This window comes from Dermacentor silvarum, chromosome 2, assembly GCF_013339745.2.
Source record: "Dermacentor silvarum isolate Dsil-2018 chromosome 2, BIME_Dsil_1.4, whole genome shotgun sequence".
NCBI classification, from domain to species: domain Eukaryota; kingdom Metazoa; phylum Arthropoda; class Arachnida; order Ixodida; family Ixodidae; genus Dermacentor; species Dermacentor silvarum.
This window is the reverse complement of record NC_051155.1, coordinates 174,997,440-175,022,574: the sequence shown is the minus strand read 5'-3', so window position 1 is coordinate 175,022,574 and position 25,135 is coordinate 174,997,440. Positions and strand designations below refer to the sequence as shown.

The 25,135-nt window shown below is 42.4% G+C and overlaps 2 protein-coding genes across 2 annotated transcripts in view; one reads left to right on the top strand and one right to left on the bottom strand.

Moving 5' to 3' along the window:
• The first annotated feature begins 479 nt into the window (after window positions 1-479).
• On the top strand, window positions 480-18,256 carry LOC119442166 (uncharacterized). Its single transcript, XM_037706927.2, has 4 exons — window positions 480-608; window positions 1,985-2,225; window positions 3,740-4,248; window positions 18,091-18,256. The coding sequence occupies exons 2-4, from the start codon at window positions 2,131-2,133 to the stop codon at window positions 18,102-18,104; spliced, it is 618 nt and encodes a 205-aa protein (XP_037562855.2). The 5' UTR covers window positions 480-608; window positions 1,985-2,130; the 3' UTR covers window positions 18,105-18,256.
• The window catches only part of LOC119442164 (inositol polyphosphate 1-phosphatase), a 31,808-nt gene continuing 21,559 nt past the window's right edge, over window positions 14,887-25,135 (bottom strand). The window contains exons 5-6 of the mRNA XM_037706926.2: window positions 21,914-22,088; window positions 14,887-18,786 (exon numbers count right to left, since the gene is read on the bottom strand). Coding sequence (XP_037562854.1) covers window positions 18,255-18,786; window positions 21,914-22,088 — 707 coding nt within the window. The 3' untranslated portion in view covers window positions 14,887-18,254. The remainder of the gene's footprint in view (window positions 18,787-21,913; window positions 22,089-25,135) is intronic.

The window sequence follows — 25,135 nt, the reverse complement described above, 5'->3', positions numbered from 1 at the left end:
AAAAAAAAACTACGAAGTCGTTAGAAAATAATATCCGATGGTTATTTAGTAATTATGTAATTAAGTTAGCAAAAGTTACGTATTATTGTCATTTTTATCAGTCTTTGCATGACTGATAACTACAAATTAATCTTAACTTAAGCTTAATCATTGGCTTAATACGCAACTTTATCGACTGTTATTTGATCCAACATATGTTGTTCCGTCATAGAGAAAGAAATGTTCCGTGCTCTACTGCACTTCTCGGTTTCGCTAGATTCGCCTGTTTCATATGGCGGTTTAATGCGCGCTTTGCCTGCGTTGCTTGCTGTAGTGAACGCGTAGGACTCATTAAGCAGTTTTTCAGCGCGGTAGTCACATTTGACCGAAGTATTGTCGATTATATTACGTGGGCAGCTGATAACTGACGCATGCTTTTGCTAGAGTTGTGATAATCGCGGTTGCGCTTGTCGCACCGAAAGGGCCGAAAGCATCATGACTTGCTGCGTGCCTTACTGCTCGTCATATACGGGAAAATCAAGACTTGACTGGCAAGCCAAGTGTGTCGTTCCACGAGTTTCCTGTGACCGACATTAGAGAAGCATGGATCAAAGCCATTTCACGCGAAGGCAAGGCGAAAGCTTGCTGTGACAAGATCATTTTGTGTGCGCGATAGCCTCCACCAATCTAGTAACGTTGGCCTCCACAGCATCGACTTCGTCGCCGCAGATTTCGAATAGCCTGTGCCAAATACTGTTGAAATTTCTCTCCTCTACACTACCCGTGAATAGCTCTGATTCGTACTTTGCCCATTAGAATGGTTGCCAGCGAATTAAGGCTCCTGAAAAGTAATGCGTCAGGACCGTTATTAATTGTTATAATTGACTTGCATGCAGATAAATAGTTGCATGTTGCTTTGCAGACGAAAAGTGGTGTGATTAGCGTCAAGTATTGGTTGAAATGTCCACTATAGATTAGTATGCCTTAACTGACATCAAAGAAATAGATTTCCTGTGTTGGACAGCTAGACGTGACCTGGTTGTCATAGTTGTGCATTATGGCAACAATAATGACAGTTTTTTTTTTTTTTCTTCCTTTGCACTGTAGTAAGCCATAATCATACAGGGTGAACATATTTTTAGAGAATGACCATCACGTTGAAGTGGTGCTCACATTTCTGTCGGCTTGGAGAGGTTATTAATTGTATTAAATTACATGGACACCATATATTTATTTTATTGCGAGGGGATGGGGGTGCTCTCATTAGTTGCATCGAATGTGAATGCACCACCTGTTAAATGTCATTGAACTGCTCATTCTTGGTCTTGTAAATCAATAGAAAGCAAATAACCTAACACTTTATTTCAACTATTACTTTATGTAAAAATTTTTGTCATCCTTGTTGAACAGCTTGCTCACTATATTAGTGCCTAAGAAGTGCAGCAGAAATGGATTGCACTTAGTAATGAAGCAAAAAGAAGGTTCCAGAGTTTCGATGCATCTGCAGGTTAGATTCGCAATACTGAAAGTTGTAAGCACGTGTGGCTCACATCACTTTAGCAGAGCGATGATGCAACCTGTTAATAAAGTCAGTGACCACACAATAGGTGGTGCCACGTAATACCAAACGCTCGCTGTTTACACACATTTACTGTTTCTTTTGTACTGTAATAAGTATCAACACCTTGGCACATTTCGTGCTATTAATGTGAAGGGTACCTGTCCTGGTGGTGTAGTGGCTTTGGCTTGCACTGCTAAGCCCAAGGGTGCGGGACCCAATTCCAGCCACGGCATGTGCATTTTTCAATGGGTTCGAATTGCAAAAACACCCGTGTCACATGCATTAAGTGTACGTCAAATAACCCCATGTGGTCAATATTAATCCGGAGTCCCCCACTATGGCATACCTCACAATCATGTCCTGGTTGTGACTTGTAAAACACCAGAAATTACTTTTTTTTTTAATGTGAAGGGAGAATAATGTAAACGCACAATCTTGTTCCAGGTCCCAACAAGACTCTGTGGCAGCCACACGAGACGGCGAAGGTGTGCAGCATCCACTTCAAGCTGGAGGACTACAAGGAGTGCTTGAAAGGGCGTCGCTTAAAGCCCAATGCAGTGCCTTCCATCTTTCCGGGATACCCTGCCTACATGCAGCGCTCCGCTGAGTGCATCAGACGGAAGGCTAGCACCCTACCGCAGCGACGCCTTTCAGAAGCTTTTCCTACAGTTTCGACGCACCCACCGTAAGTGGAGTTCCCTGTCACAATGCCTGCATTTATCTCAAGCAGTTTCAGTTCAAGCGGGCCTAAAGCAAATCTTACTTTGGATATGTGCTATGGAACACATGATACAAATCACTATTGAACAACTGTGCCAGATTTCTAAAGCTCCAAGTTACTAAATTATAAACAAAGAAATAGAACAGACAAATAGCAACTCTATTTGCAAGTTGCAACATTCGTGTTTGTCACTGTTAGTAGTGAAACTTTCCAACCTGCAGTTATGCAGTGGATCCTACTATATCCAAGACAGTGATAATTCTAGCCTGCTAAGAAGCATCAACCTCACTTTATGGCAAGGTAACACGGCATAACGTGTGCGGCTGGAAGACAAGCTGTGTAACTGGTACAGATATGGCACTTTATTGGTTTATGAATTCACATGACGACCACGTGGAATCACATCGGAGTATGGATATTTCAGCTTGCTACGTCATGGTGGATGTGGTACTCATTTTGAATAAAGCCTAGGGCTTATCAGTGCGACAATATTGTCAATAATTTTTTTATGGGAGCTCACACCCCTGCCATTGTGGTGGAAAACAATGCTGCGTGGGTTCATTAGGATAGTTCTGCACACAGACAGACATTCATTTATGTTAATGGCATCCAAGATATACAGTCATAATTGCAAGGTGAGGTACGAAGGGTGGTGCAGGCAAATATATGCAAAAACGTTAGGGAAAGTTCAAGCCATTGCAGTCCCATTTTGTATTCCATCAATTGGAGCATCTGCAATTTTTTGCCAGTCTTATTCTACTTATGAGGCCAGCACACATTCTGTGCAGTGTTCATGCAAGTGAACACCTCCCTCTATTATGTTCTCTATGAATCAGTGCTGGCGTCACATGTAAGGTACCATAGCCCACAACAGGTGGCACCGGTACGGTTTTTCTTTTTCATCATTTTCTTGTTACAAAAGCTCTGTTCTCGCTACGAATGATGAATTTGTTATTACAGAAGCCTAGTATTTCAATCTAGCCCGATTTAATATTTTCCTTTAGTGTCCCTTTAAACGTGAAACAAAAGTCTGTTGTTGATACTTTGTTCAAAGTATTTAACATTAAAAAAACTGCTGATTTTGTTATGCATGTTAGAAGATGCACTTACAGTGAGGTCCACTGCTAAAATGAATGCACAAGTGCTTAGCTTGTCCTTTGGAGCCTGTTGCAGTTCTAATACAGTGCTTCCACACTAGCTACATAAAGAAATTAGGTCTATTCACGAACTGTTGTGTTCAGCCTGAGAATGGCGCAAGACTGTACATTGAAATTGAATCATAGCAGCAGCTCAACTTTACAATCCCATGTCAGGGTTCATTTAACAAAATTCACATTTTCAGACATACAACATTGTTCTTGTAGACTAGTAATGCAAATCAATGTACATGCTATCCTTTGATACTTGAGCATTGCAGACTACCAGTTATGTATTTAAGAATGCTGCGAGAGCTGTTTTTCTTTATATTTTCTCTCCAGCAGGTCAAAGAAACGCCTCCTGTGCAATAGCTCTGATGATACAAAGCCATCTGCGGAAACCACTTCGACAACCAGTACGAGCGAAGCTGCAGACTCTACCAGCCTTACAGCTAAGAAGCCTTGCAAAAGAAAAAACATGGCGATGAAAGAACCACATACCCCGCCCATAGAGCCGACCACACAGCAAACCCTTGAGCACGTGCCAGCCTCAAAAGATGCTCGGGCTCCCGCCTCTACGCGGCCACTGGTGGTCAGAGTGGCAACATGCAAGCAGTGCCCTCCAGTCACAGACGAGTGCAGTGCTTTGAGTGGACTGGATGCAGATTGCCTAGATGAACTCAGGACACTTGGGACACAGACTACAATGACCGGAGTGACAATGTCTGCCTTGTGCGACGAGATAAGGTTGCTCAAGCAGAGGTGCCACGACTTGCAAAGCCAGCTCAACAAGGCACATGCTGAAAACTGTCAGTTAAAAATGAAGATTCGCTCTAACCAGGGGCCTTGCGGTACGTGATGGCTTAATTTACTTGAGAGTAAATTTCTCCCGACTTTTACCATGTGCACACGCTTTTGGAAGAGATGGGTTGTTTGCATATATCAGTGCTACCCATTACAGTGACTTGTTGCTTTCAGTGAGTCACTTGTACCAGTTTCTTTCGAGGCTTGTTGTCATTCCATCCATTCCTTGCATTTTTTTCTGTTAAAGAAACAATAGTTTAAATGTTTCGATTTTGATCATTCTTGCACTGTATTAAAAGGCGCACCTGACTCCTAAAAAGTGCGTGAAACAATAATGCAGTTTATTTTTAATTGAAACGAGGAGAGTTTTAAATAAATGCCCTGTATGAAATGTTTTGCCAGCTTGTGTTGAGAGAGCCATCTACTTGCTTCCCTGAATTCATCTGGGCCACGATAACGTAACACTGTTCCAATTTATTTTCATTCCAGATCTGTCATTAGACCTCCGTGATAGCTCAAAATGGCTTGGGCCTCCCTTGTATAGGCTAGGCCCCAGCCATTGGCTAATGATAAATTTGAAATAAAAATGAATTGAAATAGTCCTAAGTTATCTTGACCCTGGTCACCTTGGTGCATTGATGAAAGTGCCTGGCATGCTTTGCTTGCTGTTTGCTATCCTCCAGTCATTGGCTCTAATGTGCGTACTGTTTACCGTGATGAAGCATATCAGAATTCACCTTATTTAGCATCGTTGTGAAGAGTCGCACGAGAGCAAAATATGGATTTCTTGCGTGTACACCAATATTTTGCATGAAGCTAGCTTATGTTGATCCTCAAGAGGTAAACAGTGCATTAAACCACCTACAAGTGGCCTATCAAATTTGACATTTTGAAAATCCTCGATACACTGAATGCTTGTATCTAATGTGGCCACTGCTTAATTAGCAGTGATATACAATATATTTTAAAGTAGAGTTGAACCTTGTTATAATGAATTTGCATCCAACATTAAATTGCATTTGTTATATCCAATATTCATTATAAGCATAAATTTGTTACATGCTTATATCAGAGAAACTTATATTTACTTTGTTATAGCTGATAGCTTTGTTATAATTGTTATGGCAAGGAAATTGAGTCAATTTCCACCTGCCATATGGCACCATATGCTAGGTGTAAACTGACACACATTACCATCTCTGTGCCCTCTCGCTAGGCTTAGCAGCCTCAGAACAAACAGCTGATGTCAATAATTACAAGACATTGCTTACACTTTGTCCTCAGCGCGAGATGAGAGTAAGCAAAGGCCAAGTTTGTGATTTATTTCTTGCTATCATGACAGACAAAGAGTAACACGGGCCAACAATATGAATTGGGTAGCCTGGGCACTGCCATGTTACACAAGCATGGTAAACAGTGCGAGCCGTCTCGGTAAACTTATCAGAGCCCGGTAACTCCATGCATGCGCTGTCACGGCAACCAGTATCCATAATGGGAATGGCAAGACGGTAACACTATGCTAAGACACTCTAATGTCACCTCCTTTAAGGTAACGACTATATAGACGTGTTCAGTTCACTGTGCAAGAGCGCATGTCAAGAATGCCTGTTCTGCTGCAGCATATATGGATGGCTTGCACCAGCATTGCCACAGCTGTTACACTCGGATACCATTAACATGTGATAAAGCTGCACCTTAACTTGGTGTGCTTGGCTACAGCAGCATTCTGGAAGCGAATATGTTCTATTGTGGCATCGTAGACAAGCTGTCTGCAAGTACAGACTGCTTGTACAAGAAACATTTCTATTGGGAGCACTCGGGAAGTTGCCTAACGCTGTGCATTGTAGTAAACATGGAACCGCACGTACAACAAACAGTTTATTGCAGTTCATAAATTTTCAGGAGCTTTTGGCATTCGTGACAATTACACAAGTGTGCCTGGAAGGTTCTTAATTTTTGCTATATGCTCTGCAATTCCGAATATGCTGCAATGACTCAGCCAGTGATAAACATCTCCATCAAATGCTTGTCGCAATATCTGGCATTTCTTTCTGGCACTTTATAACCTTCAAAAAAGGCACATACTGCATGCCGTATGACAGGTATGTCTAATCGGTAAGTAGGCTAGAGTGCACTAATTAACTCAGGCCAACCAAACTGCATCTCCGATTTTTCTCCACCTGTATTTCAATTGTGCACCATGTACAGTATAGACCACTTATAATGTAACCGCTTATAGTGCAGGACCGGATATAGTACGGTCTTTTCAGACTCCCGTTAATTTTCCCATAACACTCCATGTATATGCATACCGCTTACAGTGCAGCCGCTTGAGACGAAATACCGGTTATAATGCGGCTTCCGCGGTAAAATCTTGCCGACAAGGGCGGTAGCGAGCACGCTTCTCAACGAGGTGTGCCCGTCGATGGGAGAGGAGATCAACGAGGGCAATGCGGAGGAGGAGCATGCGACGTGGAGCATGAGTCCAAGGGCGTGGGGGTATGGAAGGTAGCGAGGGGGGGGGGGGGGGGCGATGCTGTGCTGCGGCACCAAATGCGTATCTTGCAACCGGGCGCAAGGGGAGCTGGCGACGCAATCTTCCACGCGTAAGGAGCAAAGCGGGAAGGAAGCACAGGAGGGATGGAGGGGAAGATTGCTGCTTCTACTTTGCCAACAAATGCGTTCACACCTGTGCCGGCTGTCGGTGTTGTCGTACGCACAGTATCTTGAAAGCGATCTCCACACGGCTCCGACCTTCGTATGCGCTGTGCTTATGCCGCGCAGTTTCCGTTGAAGCGATAGACCGCACGAACCTTCGCTCGCTGCGGCGGCGCGTTTTCCCACGCCCACGTTTTGACAGTGGTTGTCTGCGGTCATCAAGTCTATTCATGTTTGCTTGTGCGCGTTGACACCACGCTTGTTAATTCAGTTAGTAAGCGAATGTGTAAAGTTTATGCAGCCGATAAAACTACTATCCCTACTCCTTATAGCTCTCTACTAATTTTCTATCGCAATTGATGCTTTGCCTTTTGGGTGAAACTGAGTCATTATGTTTTTTTTAATTATTACTTTGTCTGCTTCATGCGAAGATCGTGGGTACTAGGACATCAACCTTTCAATGTTCGTAAATTTAAACGGATGCAAAACTTCCAGTTGCACGCTCCGATTCTCGGATACGCGCGGTCTACATGTTTTCCCTACGTGCTGTTGTTTTGGTTACAGTGCGGTAGCGCTTATAGTGCAGATATTCACGACTCCGGCGACTTACATTATAAGCGGTCTACACTGTATGTAGCAACACCTCCCGAATTCTTTGTGCCACAATAATTGATATTTACTTTCCCAACACTGTGTGCTATTACAAATTCTAGATTCATTTTAACCAGCACACAAACGTTTCTGCATTCCATGCCCATGTGAATGTGGTTGCCATGCATCTATGACATCCATGAAATCAGGCTATCCATGCTAAAATACCATTGAGACTGAACCGGCATGGCAGCTCATAGTATTTAATGTGGCATTTTGAGTATAGTAAAATAGGTGCCAGTTGACGATGCTGACCTCTGAACTGTGCCGTCTCCCGAGCATAGCAAGTAGAACATGCCAGCCACCTGAAGGGGCATCTTTCTTGCACATCAAGCAGAATAATGTCAAGCAATGTGGTGACTGCGCCAATAACATGACAAGACTAGTTGCTGGTGGCAGTGCTTCCAGCTAGATAAACTGTGTGCATACAAACGACGCTTCTGGCTGCTGCAGTACATCTCTCTGAGTGAGGAAGCACTGAAATTTTTGTACCATGCAATGGAAAGCTTGACAAATGCCAAAGTGGTTAATGGCAGAACAGTTTATAGCAAGTGTCATAGCAAAAGTGCACAAGCAGTAAACAGTTGAAAATTAATAAGTGCTCATCCATTCACAAGGAGATGTCCTTATTGGTTTTGGTGTTGCAGAAGTTGGACAGTGGAGGAAGGTGAAACATTGGAATGCTCTACAATGCATGTGCGAAACAAAACTATGGAGAAAATGGTTGCAGCTCTTTACTGAGCAGCAGTGTAGAAAAAACTGCATAACATGTTGCAACGGGGGAGGAAATGTCTTATCTGTAAATACAAAGTTGTACTGTTAATCTTTAACGACACGCTTCAGACCTGTTAGAAGGGACATGGTATGTCCACCGAGGTGCACAGTAACATTATCGGTGTGGTGTTCCTGACTTAAAGGGAGAAGGGTTATGCTGTAGTTGCTTCAAACATCGCCCCTGCTCTCGCCCTCTCCCAGGGTTTCATGTGCCAAATCTTCGTCTCACAAAAATAATTAGGGCAGACGGTGGCCACTTTTTGTGCGGTAAAACATCAGATATCTAAGATAGAGCAAGCTCACAGCGACGTTAATATTGCGATTGCACACAAAAGGAGGGAAAGGGCAAATGTAGGCATCAAGCGGTAATGCAGAAACCTGTGTGATGACGCATTGAGGAGCGATAAATCAAGCACTAAATTCCAAGGTGACGGCAGTCTTCATTTTCAGTTGCATGAATGACATACAGCTCGCATAAAAGGTAGTCACCGGTCTTTTCTGATTATTTTCATGGGACAAGGATTTCCTGAAGCCTGGGAGAGAGTGCAAAAGCAAGCATAAAGGTGCTATGTTCTAAACGAAGAACAGCGGGACCCTCTCCCTTTAAGTCGAGAACATGGCACCAATCTACACCAGTATTCAGCTTGGGAGAGCACTTGGCTACACGCTCATGTGTTGTAGCTCATACTGAGTGCAATAGTAAATGCTGTATTGCCTTAAAAAAAGAAGAAAGCTTGGAAGACAGAAATGATGTGCCGGCTTTGAGTGCCCTAAACACCAAGACATGGGTAAGTTGTTGCTGGTACTTGCGACAGTTTTTTCGAAGCAGAATAAGATTATGCAGTATAATTAACATGCTTAGCAGATTCAACCCTATAGGAAGGTAGGCTGCCAACGCATTCATAGCAGCAACAAGAGGACCATAGAGACTAGAAAGCACATTGTTCTGTCATTTTCCCTTGGCCATATTATTTCTTTGGCATATGATAAAAATGGAGTATCCGACATGTACAAAAATCGGCTCTTCATACTGCACAACAGGTAAAGTGTTAAGGAGGAACCTCTTTGCCCACACCAGCGTGCTCAAGCAGCCCAATATTGTCACTCTGAAGCAAGGGAGGAAGTACATAATCTCCTATGTAGCATGACATGTGGCATGTCAGGCATGTTGCCATCATTTAAACGGCATCATTTAAATGCTCTGCTGCAAAAATAAGGGGGAGAAACTCTGCTAGTGCTCCATATTTCATGGCAGCTCCATATTTTGTAACGGCATGTAACAGATACGGCTTATGGTCAACGCTTCCTGCAAGTTAATCACTGTGATATCCATTATTGCAGAAAAGAAGGCAAAAACTGTACGAGCACTGACAAATACTGAAATCGTGTGTTTAAAAATAAGAAAAATGTCATGCTTTTATTTGCCCTGTAATTGACACAGTTGTTTGAGTTACTCCGAGACATTTAGAATTATCGAAGAGGTGCAAGAATACAGCCTTCATGTGAAGTTGTAGCAAGCAGCAAATGGCCTTGAATTTGCACATGTATCCTTTAGCCGCGAGCAAATTCTGCACAGCAGATGGAACCTCGATGCCACGCCCTGCACTGCGACATTGGGATGTGGGAGACAGCGCTGTCTCACCTCCTCAAGAATTCTTGCTCCGGTCACGCCCTGTTATTCCATGCTTGCAATAATGTCAGCAAGGTTTAAAAAATGGGGATCAAATATTGACAAGGGAATAAGTCAGCTAAAAAAGAACAGGCTACTACTTCTACTAAGCAGACATACATCTGCATATATGCGATACTGTTTGGCATCAAGAGACAGGAAGCATTTCGTGAGTTTGGAAGCTTAAAGCTTAATCGTTTTCAACACTGACATGTCATGTTCACAGGAGTATTGTAGACAGCAGCGGGCAACAACAGCTGGCCAAGATAGCTGTCTCTGCATGTTCTGCTGGCAATGAACAATGATTCACAACTTGCAGAATTAGTGCCCTCTTGAGGGCATTTGATGCTTGCTTCCAACTTCCGTCTGTCTCTATGTCTGTTGCAGACTGTCTCTTGTCCAAAAGTATGTGCATATTGGATAAATAAGCCTTGTTAGCCTGTTGCCTTGCAATAATGAAAGTGGGCAAATCGGCAACTATGGCTGCTATTATGCAAATTCTTGTATTAGACACTTTACTCCTCAACATATGTAAAAGATTGTAACAGTGTAAACTTGAAAACAAACCTTAACAGCGTGCAAACAAATTGACGTGCACATCACAGTGACAACAGTTAACATTCAACAAATGCACACTGCACAGCTTAGAACATGGTAAATAATTTTGACAATGTACAGATTATACATACAATATTTGTGTATAAGAGTGTGGGTATATTATGCAGTTGTATAGGTCTAAAAAACTCTAGACATCAAGCCAAATGCAATTGGCATAACAAACTTGTTCAGTCCAGTCGTCACAAATATGAAATAGAAAATGTGCACTATAACACTGAAATATAAATAAATTTCCACATAAGTAATAAACCCCTCAGCATTCATCTGCAGTGACTAATACTGTTTATAACATCTTTGTTTCCATTTTGTTTCCAATAATGTCAAACTGACAAAGGGCCTCTGAACCATGTTTTCCTGAAAATATATTAGCATGTACTCATAGCTTCACTGTACTGTGCAAAGTTACCCTGCAGAAGTTTTCTTTAAAACATTAGAAAACTTCGAAAAAGTCATGGCCAAGGCCAAGTCAAAATTTTAACATATCTTATAAATAAATGTTATTGAGTGATGGCATTTTGGCAGGATATTTTGGAATAATTTAACTTGCCTCATCAGGAGCTTCAAACTGCATACACTACTTCCTCAGAAAGTTGTAGGTACCTCGGTCTGCACTGCGCTCAAGCATTACACGTGCACAAACATGTTTAAGGGCCCTTTAGCAGTGTGACAATATATTAAGTATTAAATTCAATACCATCCTACATAAAACAAAAGCAAGATTAAAGATGTTATCGCTTATAGTCAGGTACAACATAAGAAGGCAGGAAAGGCCCTGCCCGAATGACCGAAGCCCGGCAGCCAATTGCCTCTGCAACTAAAGAAATAGTCCCACTGATGTGACTCGGCCCAGTTTGAAGCATGGGCTGCCATGTCCGTCGGCGGCATCACCGGCCATCCGGCTCATGACGTCAGTCTAGAGTGTGCGCCCATTCATGTTGGCTCGTGTGCATCCGCCTCTGAGCGGCACATGCCGCTGCCTTCTGAAGTTGTACCCGACTACACGTATTTCTTACCTAACCTAGAAAAAAGAAGTTATGCATGAAAACAGAAAGGTAGAACCAATAGACCTTTTTCAGGCAATCCCACAGTGCTCTGCAGGCGCACAGTGCACTATGGGGAAAGAGTGTATGCCCAGCAAGCAGGCTCGCCTGGGCACCCGTGCGCCGAATTGACGCCGTAAAAAAAAAGAAACTGAAAGAAAAAACAAGGTGCCGCTTCTTTCTTGACGCTTATAATGACATAAGTAAACTGCCCACAAGCATCTACATTTGTATCTCTATGCAAGAAATGGGAAAGAAATAACACCGTCTATGCGGTTATCACCGAGCTGCCGCCCTATATGGAGAGCTAAGTTTCGCCATAAACATCCATCGTTCAAAAATTTTTTTTTAAAATGCTGCATTGTCGGACAGTGCGTAAACAAAGAGAGCATGGCTTCCTAAAACAATACGTGTTTGTGCCTCTTCTACTGCCACAGTGGTCTGACAAGAGAAGCGAATATATGTTAAAAGGCTTTAGAAACAGCAAGGGCACTCGCTGGTTGGTTGCTCGTAGGTTGGGTGCTATAGTATTATTATTTCTAAAATAAACTAAAAGAGGAAGAAAAAAAATTCGTTTTACACTCCTTGTCTCTTTCACGAGAAAATATTGGGCTACGATTAAATATGTAATGTTCGTGTGCCGCGATCCACCAGAATTAGGAAATATAAGTTGCAATACCGGTTTCATATGAGCGCATTGGTCAAAAGTAAAATAGGTTACTGCTTCACAATGACAATCTCTTTGAAAGTCATTCTAATCAGCTGCACTACATAAAAACTTAGTCAGGCCTTCTCCTTATGTTTTTGGGCACATCCTATATACAGCATAGTTCAGACATTAAACCACCAATCGCAACTTGTCGATATGCTTTGTCAGAACACATGTGCATCATTGTAGAGCATGTAAAAAAAAATTTACATTATCACTTGCAGGCGTGGCACTAGGCATTTATGAAATGGTGTGCTTTACATTACAGCACCACAAACAGAACGAGATAAAATGAAAAGCGTAAAAAAAATAGTGCAAGGAACTGTGAAGCGAACTCCTCTCCCTCTACCTCACATTGAAAAATGTTCACATATAAAGAACTGAACATTAGACAAGGTGGACCTAGACCAAGTCTACCTGACAGTTGCCCCTGCAACTGTGGTACTGAGTTTAGTAGCCAATCTGCTCTTTGTTTATTATACCTAATTTTCAATTTTGGCCATCACCCAGGATTATTCGGAGTCGAAGGGTGTGTGCACTAAATAGATAAATGGGGTCCCAGTGCAGCTGTAAAGAAGAAAAAAAAAAAAAGGCAGTGGTGCGTGAACGCTAGATGGTTGGCATTGCAAAGAGGCGAGGCCGTAGCAGCTGAACTATAAATAAGACATTTTTGTTTGAATTAGGCAGTAACATGTGCCACCTTGCCAAATTTGCTTCAGATATTACTGCTGATAGGTGCTTGTATGGCGCAGGAGGAAAGCGAAAGCATGATGCCCGCCTCCGCAGCGTACACAGATTTCCCATAAGCGCTTGCGCAGCCATTGGTGGCGCTTGCTTGGCAGAAAAAGGTCTATTTTCATACAAATGGTTCATTTGCACTGCACTCTGAAAGGTTATGTTTCTGTTTCAAGGTTTAAAAGAGCAATACATGTAACAGTAATAGATATGACTTCGATAGACCTTCTGCATAATGTCGACAACCCTCTGTACACATTGGGTTCCAGCCATAATCATGAAGGATAGACATGCGGGCAACAGCAGGAGCCATGTAGAATGTTAATGGGGGCAGCACGCGCTCTGCTACAGGTCTCATTAAGTTTGCTGCTGTGTTCTGGCATGCACATAGTGTGTTTGCCACATAACACGATCCTGAGTATGTAAGCTTGATTTCCCGCAAAGGGGTAAGCGGAATGTCTTGGCATGCTCCCACACTTGCACCATGATGGTTGCGTCGACAAAGGCTGTGATCAGGAGACTGACTGCAGGAGCTACACATTTTTGTAGTCTTACACCATTCCGGATTACATCAGAGTAAGAGGGAAAAGAAGGGGGGGCGGGTTGCAAACCAAGAAGCGCGGCATGCTGCGATATGTCATGTATTTGTGTAGCAGTTCCGTGCAGTCATCTAGTATGGATGAGGTGTAGCCTTGCTAACGCTGGAGTATTTGGCCATACGATCCTGTCAGCTTATCACAAGTCACTGTGTTCCAGCATCTCATCCTTGACTCGAGAAACATGGTTGCTGTCACCTACATAGCTTTAGGCAAGTGACACTGTTCATTACATCAGTACTGTAGGCTCATGATTGCAAAAAACGAATAACTGGCCTCGTGTGACTGTGTGAAAATTAGTGTGAAAACGGGCAAAGGATCGGCACAACCATGCACAGCCGAGTTTGAGGTGAAGTCGGTGCATTGAATACCATATTGAATTCTGCACACTTGTGTACGTTACCTTATGGCCGGACCTGTACACAGTGGTTGCATAGCACGAAGCTGTACATCAGCATGTGGAATTTCAGTGAAGCGTTGCTGGAGAAACAACGCAGAACATACAAGAATGTGGTGTGGTAAGCAACTGGCTACTATAGAGTCGGCCCGTACCCATCTTCAAAATGGTGGCCGAAAACCAGCATCGCCTGACTGCAACACAGAGTTGTCGGCCTTACGCAAGTCCCCTATACTCAATGTGCACTTTCTGACAGCGGGTAGTTGTGCAGCAACACTTCCTTAAAAATGATGTATACAAACCACTACCTACAATTTGTACAACAGCCATAACACGATAATGAACTTGGAATATTACTAAAGTGAACTTTGTGAAATGCTAGAAGTGCCTACATGTTCCTCGTGTGCAAGTTGCTTCCTGATGTGTATGCCACAAATCGGCGAAATCGCAACACTAGTCAAACAACTTACACACAAAAGGTTCATGCACAAACTAAAATCATGACTCATGTTAAATGCTAGCTGGTTTACTGTAGTCACATGCTACCACCCATACAATTCTTGACTCACATTGTCTACAAATTACATTTGCAGTGTCAAAATGCAGAGTACCTCTTGCAAAAGTTTTACGTTAGCATTTTGTGTAGAATATACAAGGATAACAGAAGCTTAAAAACCTTTATGTGGCTCAATATTACATTTACATCAAGCACAAGTGAATATGATACCCACTCTCCACAAAGCTTCAGCTCCACAAAGTTCAAGTGATGGCCCAACATGTCAAATTAACTCTTTTTTTTTTTTTTAAAGAACACGGTTAAACAATGTGCTTTGCCAGTTTAAAAGTATGACTGATGCCATTAATACAGGCAATAATTGTGGAGCTTCATCCTCAATTCACAGAAATCTCCAGAGAACACACACACAAGAGCTAAAAGCATCAATAAAATGCTACAATGCAGTATGGACCTTGTTGTGCTTAAACTATTTTACTTACCACTCCGCTTTCAACACGCAGCTAAACTGATTTCTATGCTCTTTGGCAGCCAATGTCAACATCCACATAGCTTCGAGGCTCTTCTCAATTTTGGTGTTGTTTGTCCTACTTACGCAGCCGTGGCCTAGTGGTAGAGCGCCCGCCTCGGCTGCGGGAGGCTATGGGTTCGATTCCCACCGCCGCCGGGCACCCACTGGTTCAAATGGGTACAAGCGCGCCCCGGCCTGGCGTTCGGCTTTCTTCTGGGGTCATGCGCTCGGGAAAGGAGCCTGCGTCCTGAATTCCCGTCGAAACCAACGTGAGCACGGAAAAAAAGTGATGTCTGGGCCACTCCCATGGCGGTCATTTCCCATGTGGCACCCCAAGTATTGAGGTAGGGGCCGCCTTCGCGTTGAGGTCAAACACCCCTTTCCAAGCGTTGAGGTCCCATAATGGCCGAGCACCAGGCCGGGAGCGCGCTTGTACCTATTTTACCGGTAGGTGCCCGGCGGCAGCACTTGCCTCCCACAGCCGCGGCGGAGGCTCGTCTACAAGGCCATCTGTGGTTGGACAAGAGGCGCCCAGAGACAAGAGCTGAAATCTCTATTGGGCCCTCTCTCGAGATGTGGACCCCCACGACAGCCGAGCACCAGGCCAGGGGACATCTCTACCCATTAGAAAAACCGGTGGGTTCCCGGCGGCACCGGGATTTGAACTCGGTACCTTCCCGCATACGAGGCGGATGCTCTACCGCTAGGCCATCCCTGCGGTAGGGACACTAAATAGAAACATGAAATATTAAGTTTGGTTAGATTAATTAGACTGGTAGATAAGACTTCTGGTATTGCAATTAGGACTGTGTTACCATAAGTGGAAGCTTGGTCAGTCAGAGATAATGCAAAATCAGAAATGGTGATGCAACTCTTTCATTCTCGTACCAGCTCCCCAAGGCATCATTGATTTCGGCAGCATACAATTGAGAACTGGTAACAGCCTATCAAATGATAACGGTTTATCGACAACATTGCATTAAAAAGCAAGGAAATATCAGACTCAATGCGGTAACTAGTGAAGACTTTTCTTTCTCCAGTAAAGGGGACCCAAAAATGTTGGAACTAATAAACAACCCGTGACCTCGCCTTGACATCGTCAGTGGCACAATTTCGGTACGACATAAGGCTCTTTCTGTCACAGTAATGCAGACAAGAGTTCTGGAAGAATAACCTGCCACTTTGAGTCAAATTTGTTTCTTTTTTTATATGTTCTTTTTAGTGTCCTTTAAACAGTGAAAAAGAAAAATTTGGCCACCTCTAGTGAATGTTAATATGACTGATTATAGAAAATACGACTGGTTGTACATGCAGATTGTTTGTACAAGTCCTGCGCTGTGATATTCGCAGACTGTGTTATGCTACTGTTTACATAACAGAAGCGTAGACGCACACCCGTCAATAGAAAAAAAGGACCTGGCGAGACTAAATACACTGCATTTCACGACTTTCATAATTTCTCTTATGCAATCGTGAAAATGCATGCTTCCTTGTACATGGAATGATGTCTACCACAGCTAATGTGAACTCTGTATATATGCGCATTGGAAACATAAGCGGACACTGCCCGGTTTCCTTGTTCCCTTTATGTTCCTGAGTTTAGTTAAAATTAGAAATGCAGTACGCAGTTTCGTTACAAGTCCAGCACTTACTGGCTGGGCCTTTCGAAGGAGCCACGGCAAGTAAACACTTCTTGGCACAGGACTTGATGCAATGTTTCAGATATGACTAATGACAAGTATATATATATATTTTTAACACTGGCCTTCAACGTCCCAAAACGACACAGTGGGTTATGAGGGACGCTGTAGTGGAGGGCTCAGGATCAAATTTGACCATTTGGGTTTCTTTAAAGTGTACGTAAATCTAAGTATGCAAATGTTCTTGCATTTCGTCGCTACTGAAAAGAGGCCATTTTGGCCACCAATCAAACCTGTGACCTCGTTCTTGGCAGCAGAACACCGTAGCCACTAAGCCACCGCAGAAGGTGACAGGTATAATTTCCTCCATGTTTAAAAATAATTTCTGAGTGTTTGCTACTCTTATATAGTTACTCTTATGGTGTCACTTCTTTCTCGTTCAATGCCAGTATTAGTTGTAAAACAGATTATAGATTAAAATAACACTTCTTTCCTCGCAATAAATATGACAAGCTAAATTTATGTAGCTTGAAATCCTAACCTGAACCCATAACGAAAATGCTAATAATGCAGCAACATTGTAGGACAGACAAACCTGGCGAAAAATAAATTGTAAGCCAAACAAGACAAGCAAAAGTAAGTTATCAAGAACAGCAGAGCATGATGCTTGAAATATACCTGTTTTACCCTTACGCTTCCTTAAGCAACATTCCTGGACATGCTGATCAGTCCTATTTGTTTCACGAACATATGCACTGAATGCAGTTACTGGTAATTGTGACAACAAAATGCCACATCCCACACTCTGTGCATCACAGTATCACTATTACTGTTTTACATATCTGTCCTGTTCATTATCTTTGCTACCAATTTTTCATCTTCTGCCACTGCATAGCTGCTAACAAGGAGCAAGATATGCAAGCCTAGAATTGAACATCAACTTTGCTGTTAAATGCATTTGATGAACAAAAAGTTTAACAACAATACAATACAAACTAAACAGTGCAGTCTATAATGCATGCAACCACCATCTCCACTTCCATCTGCTTAGCCAACTAGTGAAGGAAACACTCATGGCTCTAAACATCTCCACAGTTACATCTACTGAACTGCTCTAAAAAACATATGCTGTGAGCTAAGTCCAGATAAGCATCTGAAGTTCGCCACTGTTATATAAGTCAACGTGTTGTAGCCATCAGGCAAATCTGCGAAGAAATACTAGGCGACAGTTGTAGATAACAAAATGCAGTCTTTCAGATTCAGTAAACCATGACATCGCAGATTTCTCACAATTGCAGCATTTGCAACTCCGTCTCACTTTTTTCATGTGCACGCCAACTGCAACTTGCTAAACTATCTTCATTTTCATCCTTTCAGCATTATCTGTATGAAATCTAATGCTACCAAGCTACCTTATCCAGGCCGCTTTAAAAGTACACACTCTAGCAAGACTTCTCCACAGTCTGGCCACAGGAATGTGGTGAACGCAAAGATTTGTGTGTGCTTCTGATACCGACCATGGTGGCCCATGCGACAACTGCTCACGACACCCCACTTGTAACTTTAACAGAAGACGCTCTGAGTGCATCGAAAACTAGCCTCGAGTTGAAAGAGTTGCGGCAGGCAAACAGACACCGGCTGTTGCGCCAGAGAGCGGCCCCAGACACTTTGTTGCAGAGCTCCTCATCGGGATCAGCATAGCTGACAGGTGCAGGCACACACCAAGGAACGCCAGCCTCTTCAACAGCCGCAAAGAGGCCCATGTTTCGAGCCAGGAGCAGGGCATGCGGTGCACATGTGTCCCAGCGAAAAGTCGTGCCCTGTGTGACAAGGTATGCATCGGCACGCAGCAGTGCCACACACAGCAGCTTGTATCCGGCGCCCGCAGCAAAGCGCACTTCACAGCCGGCAGCTTCCAGGGCTTGAACGACGGCACTGCTCTCACTGGCACTGAGTAGCACACGTGGATGGTGGCGCCTTCGCAGCGGATCGGGGTCTTCATCCTCACAGAATTGCCGGCTGTGCCACTGGTGTGCACCCAGAGCCACGCCCCAGTAGCAACGTCCTACAGGCCTACATGCACCCAAATGCAGCAAACGATTACCACAATTTTTGCTACTTCTTTTAACAAATAAACTAGCAATGCCAAACAAGCAAACAAACAAAAAGAAAGTTGACTCATTGGTATTGTTCCTTCATGTGCGCTATTTTACAAATCTATACTCTTATATGAACTGGCTGAATTGAGATGCCTTCACAGTGACACTTGAGAAAGATGCCTAGAAATGATGGCCGTGAATCATGGTATCCACTAACCCTTATAAATACGACAGAATAAACTGTCTTGTATGAAATCGGGCACTAGACGGTACATGCTACTTCTAGTACCGACAGTGTAAGCCTCATTAATAAAAAATTATTTGTACAAAGGTTATTTACATTCCAAACTGGTGCCAAATTTGCAGAAAACGTTGCTGCGCTAAAAAAATTTGAGATACAACCAATGGCTGAAAAAAATGTATACAATCTTTGTCACAAGTTTTCAAAGCCACTGCGTGTGTAAGCAGACTTGTCACACCGAGGCCCATGTAAAAGTCTCATTGCTCCAAAGCTGCGTGTATTAAAGAGAAGGGCAAATCTCTTCGTCCTCCTAAGCTTTAACATGCCAGGCAAGCAACAGGAGCCCCAGCACTGAGCCCAGGACAAGATAGTGCTGCACTGACTTCCCTTGTGTTCTTCCTATTTTGCTGTTCTCTTTTCCTTTGGGCATGTTGTCAGTGTATCGTTTCACTTCTGCCTGAAGGGTTACGGTAGGGTAAATCGATTAAAAAAATTTTTTTTGATTTCATTACTAAAAAATAATACACACTGTACGGAGCAAAACCATGAAGTGGTGGGCGCGAGGAGTGCTCGAAGCCATTTCAAAATGCGCCAAAAACCGCGCCTTCTCGTACTTAAAAATGATGGACACAAGGGCTTGTTTACATGTTTTCCATCAAAAAGAAAGACTTAAAAATTTCATTACTAAAAAAAAATTCAGAGCCCTTCCACTGTGAAGATGGAAGCCAGCGAAGATGCGACTATGGTGGGTCTGCTATAGTGAATATTGCTATATTGAATTTATATATTATCATTATTGACTATATTTACCACCTTCGGTATGTTCATCAAAGAGCAAGGACACCGGTGTCTTGTTTTCACCCGGTGTGATGGCCAAGTAATGCATTTGCTGCGCCAAATCTGCCCCATCGTCATAGACTAGAGTATAAGCCACAGCGTTCATAGCCACAGCAGACTACACTGCATCGTCAGGATCCTGACATCAGGATCTGGGAAGATGTGGTTAAATGAGCGTCTGTCCCATAGCGAGTCCAAGAGGCAACTGCTGATAACAGCACTAGTGTGATGTCTACATCACGAGACAAAGGGGCACGATTGGTGGAAGTGCCACCTCCGAGTATTGCGACACTTGTGAAAGAGGCATCGCGGGGGTGAGGGGTATAACACTGGGCCGTCCATCATCCGTTTTGACACCTGTGCCAAGGTACAACTGGCGGGAAACCAACACACACATGGAGCCAAACAATGCTGATGATGATAGTTTTTTTCTACATGCGGACACGATCCTGGGGGAACTAGCCGTTGACAGCTTTGCTGTAAATACAATACACACTGTGCAGAGCAAAACCATGCAGTGGCGAGCATGGAGGAGCACTCAAAGCCATTTAAAAATGACGCCAAAAAGCACGCGTCCTTGTATTTAAAAATAAACATAAAATTGCATTTTTCTCACAACCACTTTTCTGAATTTTTTTTTTTTTTACCTTGATGTACCTTCTCTGGAAAACTATCCGACCGATTATGCTGAAATTTTCTCAGATTATACTGAAATCCCAAGCAACTAGTCTGAACCTAAAACTGATAAAATGTTCGAGTTATAACTCTGAAAATTAACTGGAACGTCTCTCACAAGGTACGTGACAAGTGAGGGCAACATTTTTGTTCTTGCGAGATGAATGTAGGAACCCAGTTTTTTTTAGGTTCGGATTAAAGCCACTATCATGTGGGATTAGTGTGCAAAACTTCATGGTACTATTATTTTTTTTTGTTTATGAGAAAAGCTACATTTAATTTTACACCCCAGCTCAAAATTTGGTTCTCAAATATAATAATAATAATAATAATAATAATAATAATAATAATAATAATAATAATAATAATAATAAAGAAGGCTGCAGTGAAAAAATTACTTCAAGCAAAGGCCAAAAGCATTCTTACTCAACACACTAAGTTTCACAATAAAATATGGAACAGTTGTTGAGATATCAAGTTGAAACCAAGATGACCCATTTACACTATTGTACCCCCTTAAGACACAGTAGCTGCTTCAAGTATGACAGGTCCATCATTCTCAGATGTGCACTACACATGTAGAAAAGTCTTGAATAGTCACACCGATTGCTGACATATAGAGCACATGATTATGCTTTATAGATAGGAAACAACTGTAAGGCAAATCATTAAACCCACTAACTGTGATTGTTGCTATTTCCTTCTAGTCACATCATTGTTTGGTGGACACGTAATAAGCAGCTAGTTTACAAACAACACCTGCCTGCCAGCGTGCCTGTCATCACCACCACATAACAATATTGTCACTCACTGAGTGGCTAAGTAACAATTATGCTAAATACTGTGCCAATATAGATCAATTGTGACAAAGAGTTGTCTGTGGCTGCCATTTGCTTTTAACATTTCACTCTAGACAAAAAGTGAAATGCAATCAGAAATCAGGGTGCAGGTGTATGTGATAACAAAGAAAAGCTATATAACTTTCAATGACTAGATTATGATGTATGGGGTTTAATGGCGCAAGGGCCAGATATGGCCAAAAAGCGCCATGCATGTGGTGATGAGTTTTCAATGAATCGTCTACGCGATGGGGAAATGAACTGCAAATGGAAGATGTACGTAGCACGGCTGTAAAAAGGCCTAAAATCAATCACTAACTTGCATAAAATATATCAGCATTAAAATTATGACTAGAGATGTGTGCTATGACCATCCAGTGGCCAGACTTGTTGGCTCATAAGACTCATTTCAGTATCAATGCTAGCTTTCATCCTTTTGCACCAGCTCAGAGCTTAAAACAAGGTTACTTATGACAAAAGTGACACACAGACACACACAAGGAGCCCACCTGTTAAGGTCGTCCAGGTGATGAAAGGGTTGATTTACAACACCAGCGACTGGTAGGCCAGTTCCACGGTCATAAACGCCAATCAGCACAGAGACACATTGCAGACCTGAGCTAATAATGCTGCTCCCCTCATCTTCATCACCCCACTTGCCACCAATGTATTCAGATGTAGAGTCTAAAACAAAAGAACACAGAATCCAGAGTGTATTTTGCAAAAGTGGTAACAGTCACATCAGACGTGAAGTCTAGGTTGGTTTACACGCTATCAGATGCCACACCCAGGAGCACTCGCACTTCTGTTGCACTTTGTAACACAATGCCACACAGAATGTAAAGAAACATGTTGCTCATTAAAAAATTTATAAAAAATGCATCTGCTTGACTGGTGCCTCTGCTTGACACGCATTGAACATCTGGTCACATTATCCTGTCTCTTCATATGAGGCTATACCAGGTGTTTCATGTAATCTGAACCAAACTTTCGGTAGTAAATTTTAGGCAGTTCATCTTAGGTGAATGAAACCAATAGCATAATGTTCGTAGTCGCCCTAAATCACTCACTGTTTTACAAAGTGTGATTAGTTAGTTGATTACATTAAATGTTCGTTTTAGGGCAGAAGTTGTATTGAAAAAATTTCAGAGCGTGCCCAAAAGCACCCAACGACGTTATTTCCTTGAGGTTATTTTTTATGTGCTTCTTTTTTTCTGCACTCTGAAGAAAGTACACAAAAGATTAATATATGACGTCATTACATTCTTGCATATATGGATAGGGTTTCCAAAGAATGAAGCCCACATGCCCATATCAGAACGAAGTCAGACAAGAGTGTTTGCATTCACGTTCAGCAATAGCATATCTTTTACCATTTATTCTATCTTCACAACAAATGTTCTGAAGTACGTCAAGTGCCATGGCCGAGCACAGGGATGTCTTTCTTTTTTTTTAAATCTTGTGCACGCTTTCTTTAGAGCCCAGAAAAAAAGAACCATGTAAAAATGCCATGGAAACAACTTCATTGCATGTTTCATACATGCTCTGCAACTTTCCAATAACAACTTGTGCCTTAAAACGAATATGTGACCCCAGAATGCCCAAGCAACATTTGACATCAAGGAAAATCAGAACAGAGAAACTCATCTTTATTTTTCACCATGGAAGTACATTTATAGAAAAATAAAAACCAATTAAATGTCATTTGAGTACAAATTAAGTAGTATCATAGTTAATGAATTTGTAATTGGTTTGCTGAACTATCCACAACTGGTAATTTCCCGGACAAATGGAAGGTGAATGAGGTAGTTCTCCTAGCAAAGAAAAATAACACTCCCAGTCCTAACAACTACAGACAAATATCACAGACAAGGATACCTTGCAAACTTATGGAGCATGTTATCTACAGCCAGACAGTAACTTTCATAGAAAAGAACTTCTGCTATAATTAACATGGTTGTAGAAAAAATTATTCCTGTGAAACAACTTCTGATATTCACAAAAAATTTGTTTTCAGTTATTGATCACTTGTACTTCATTGATAGCATATTCATAGATTTCACAAAAGCATTTGACTGTCACAAGTTACTGCTTTTGAAACAAAGTGCTCTTTATCTAGATAACATTCTAACATGGATTGAAAGTTTATTTTCTAACAGCACACAGTTTTTCACCACTAGCAATTGCAATTCATCTCTGACTCCTGTAACTTGCAGCGTTCGGCAGGGTTCTGTTCTGTGACACCTGTGATTCATTATCTACACTAACACTCTATACCTAATGGCATTTCCTCAATAAAGCTTTTTGCAGGTGGCTGTGATTTACGAAGAAACTTCTAACTGCTACTGACTCCATTACCCTGTAATCTGAATTTGATAACATTTCTTCTTGGTGTATATTAGCGGACAACTTTCTGTGACAATGAAGGGAAAACTACATGGGCAGATCTTCTGCACATGCGCTACTGTGCCAAGTAGTTCGGCAGAGTTTTACAGTGCTTTCATTTTCTTTACAAGTTTCTTGGAGAAGATACAGAATCAGCGTAGCTCTTGCGGTGGTTTTGCATGTTCCCAAATGCAGAAGAGAAAGGCCTAAAAATAAGTGAACTTTATTACTTACTTGTGTATTTTGTCTTATAGTGTGGTTGTAATTAAGGTGTTAAGCTACACGTAACAATATTTTCTCTTTGCCAGCTTGAACTGACGCGAATGTAAATCTGGACCTTTTCTTTTTTTTCAGGAGTGCTCTTATGCGTGCTTTGCCTCTGTAGCTTTTCCTTCATTGCCACAAGAACTAGTCCACGAGTATAGTAATAAAGGCGACTTTTGTTATTTCGATCCTGACGAGACCGGCGGAATTGATCCTATTATAGGGTGGGTGGAATTAAGCAAGTTGCAGAAAAAACGCCATTTGGCAGTATTTTCCAGATTCCAACAGCCTCCGAATCAATCACGTGCCTGCTTTATATGTGTCCAAGTTGAAAACTAATGCAGAAATGACATAAAGCTCCTAAACAAAGTAGAAATCTAACGTGCACCCGATTTTTTAGCAACAAAAATGAGCAAGGGTCTAATGTGTGTTGCTCAACAACCCCGATTTACTAAAGTAAGCTTCGCCACAATACACCAATGTTATGCAGTAGAGTATCCGACCGCCGCAAAGGAGGTTTCGTCTTGTCCGATTGCACCGCCCAACTTTCAGGCAAATTTTCTGGAAAAAAAGGCTGGTTAGAATTGGGTAAATACTGCGATCAGATATTGGGAGCTATGGTTATTGCTTGAAAATTTTCTAGGGCAGGCCGAATATAGGTGTTTTCGATGGGAGATGACGTGTGTTCAACGCATTCATTGTCCCCTAAGCTCCACAGAGACAGATGCTGCCACTAAAGGGGTCACTATTGGGGTCAGCGTAGGGGTCAGGCACGTGCATGCTGACTGGTAAAGTTCAGATTATCCGGCGAAGGCCAGTTTTAGGATCGAAATAACGAAAGCTTGGTCCAATAGGAAGGCATGGGTAACGGCCGGGACCTTTGGTCAGGATCAAGCTAACCGAAAAATCGAGTGACCCCGAGTCGAACTAACAGAAATCAACTGTATTCTTAAAAATGCTAACCTTACACTGGGGCGGCTTCGATGCAACTTTTCATTGGATCATACTAACTTGAAACTCTTTTTCCACAAAGCTTTAGTCCAATTTAAACTTGTAATTATGCACTGTCAGCATGCACATAC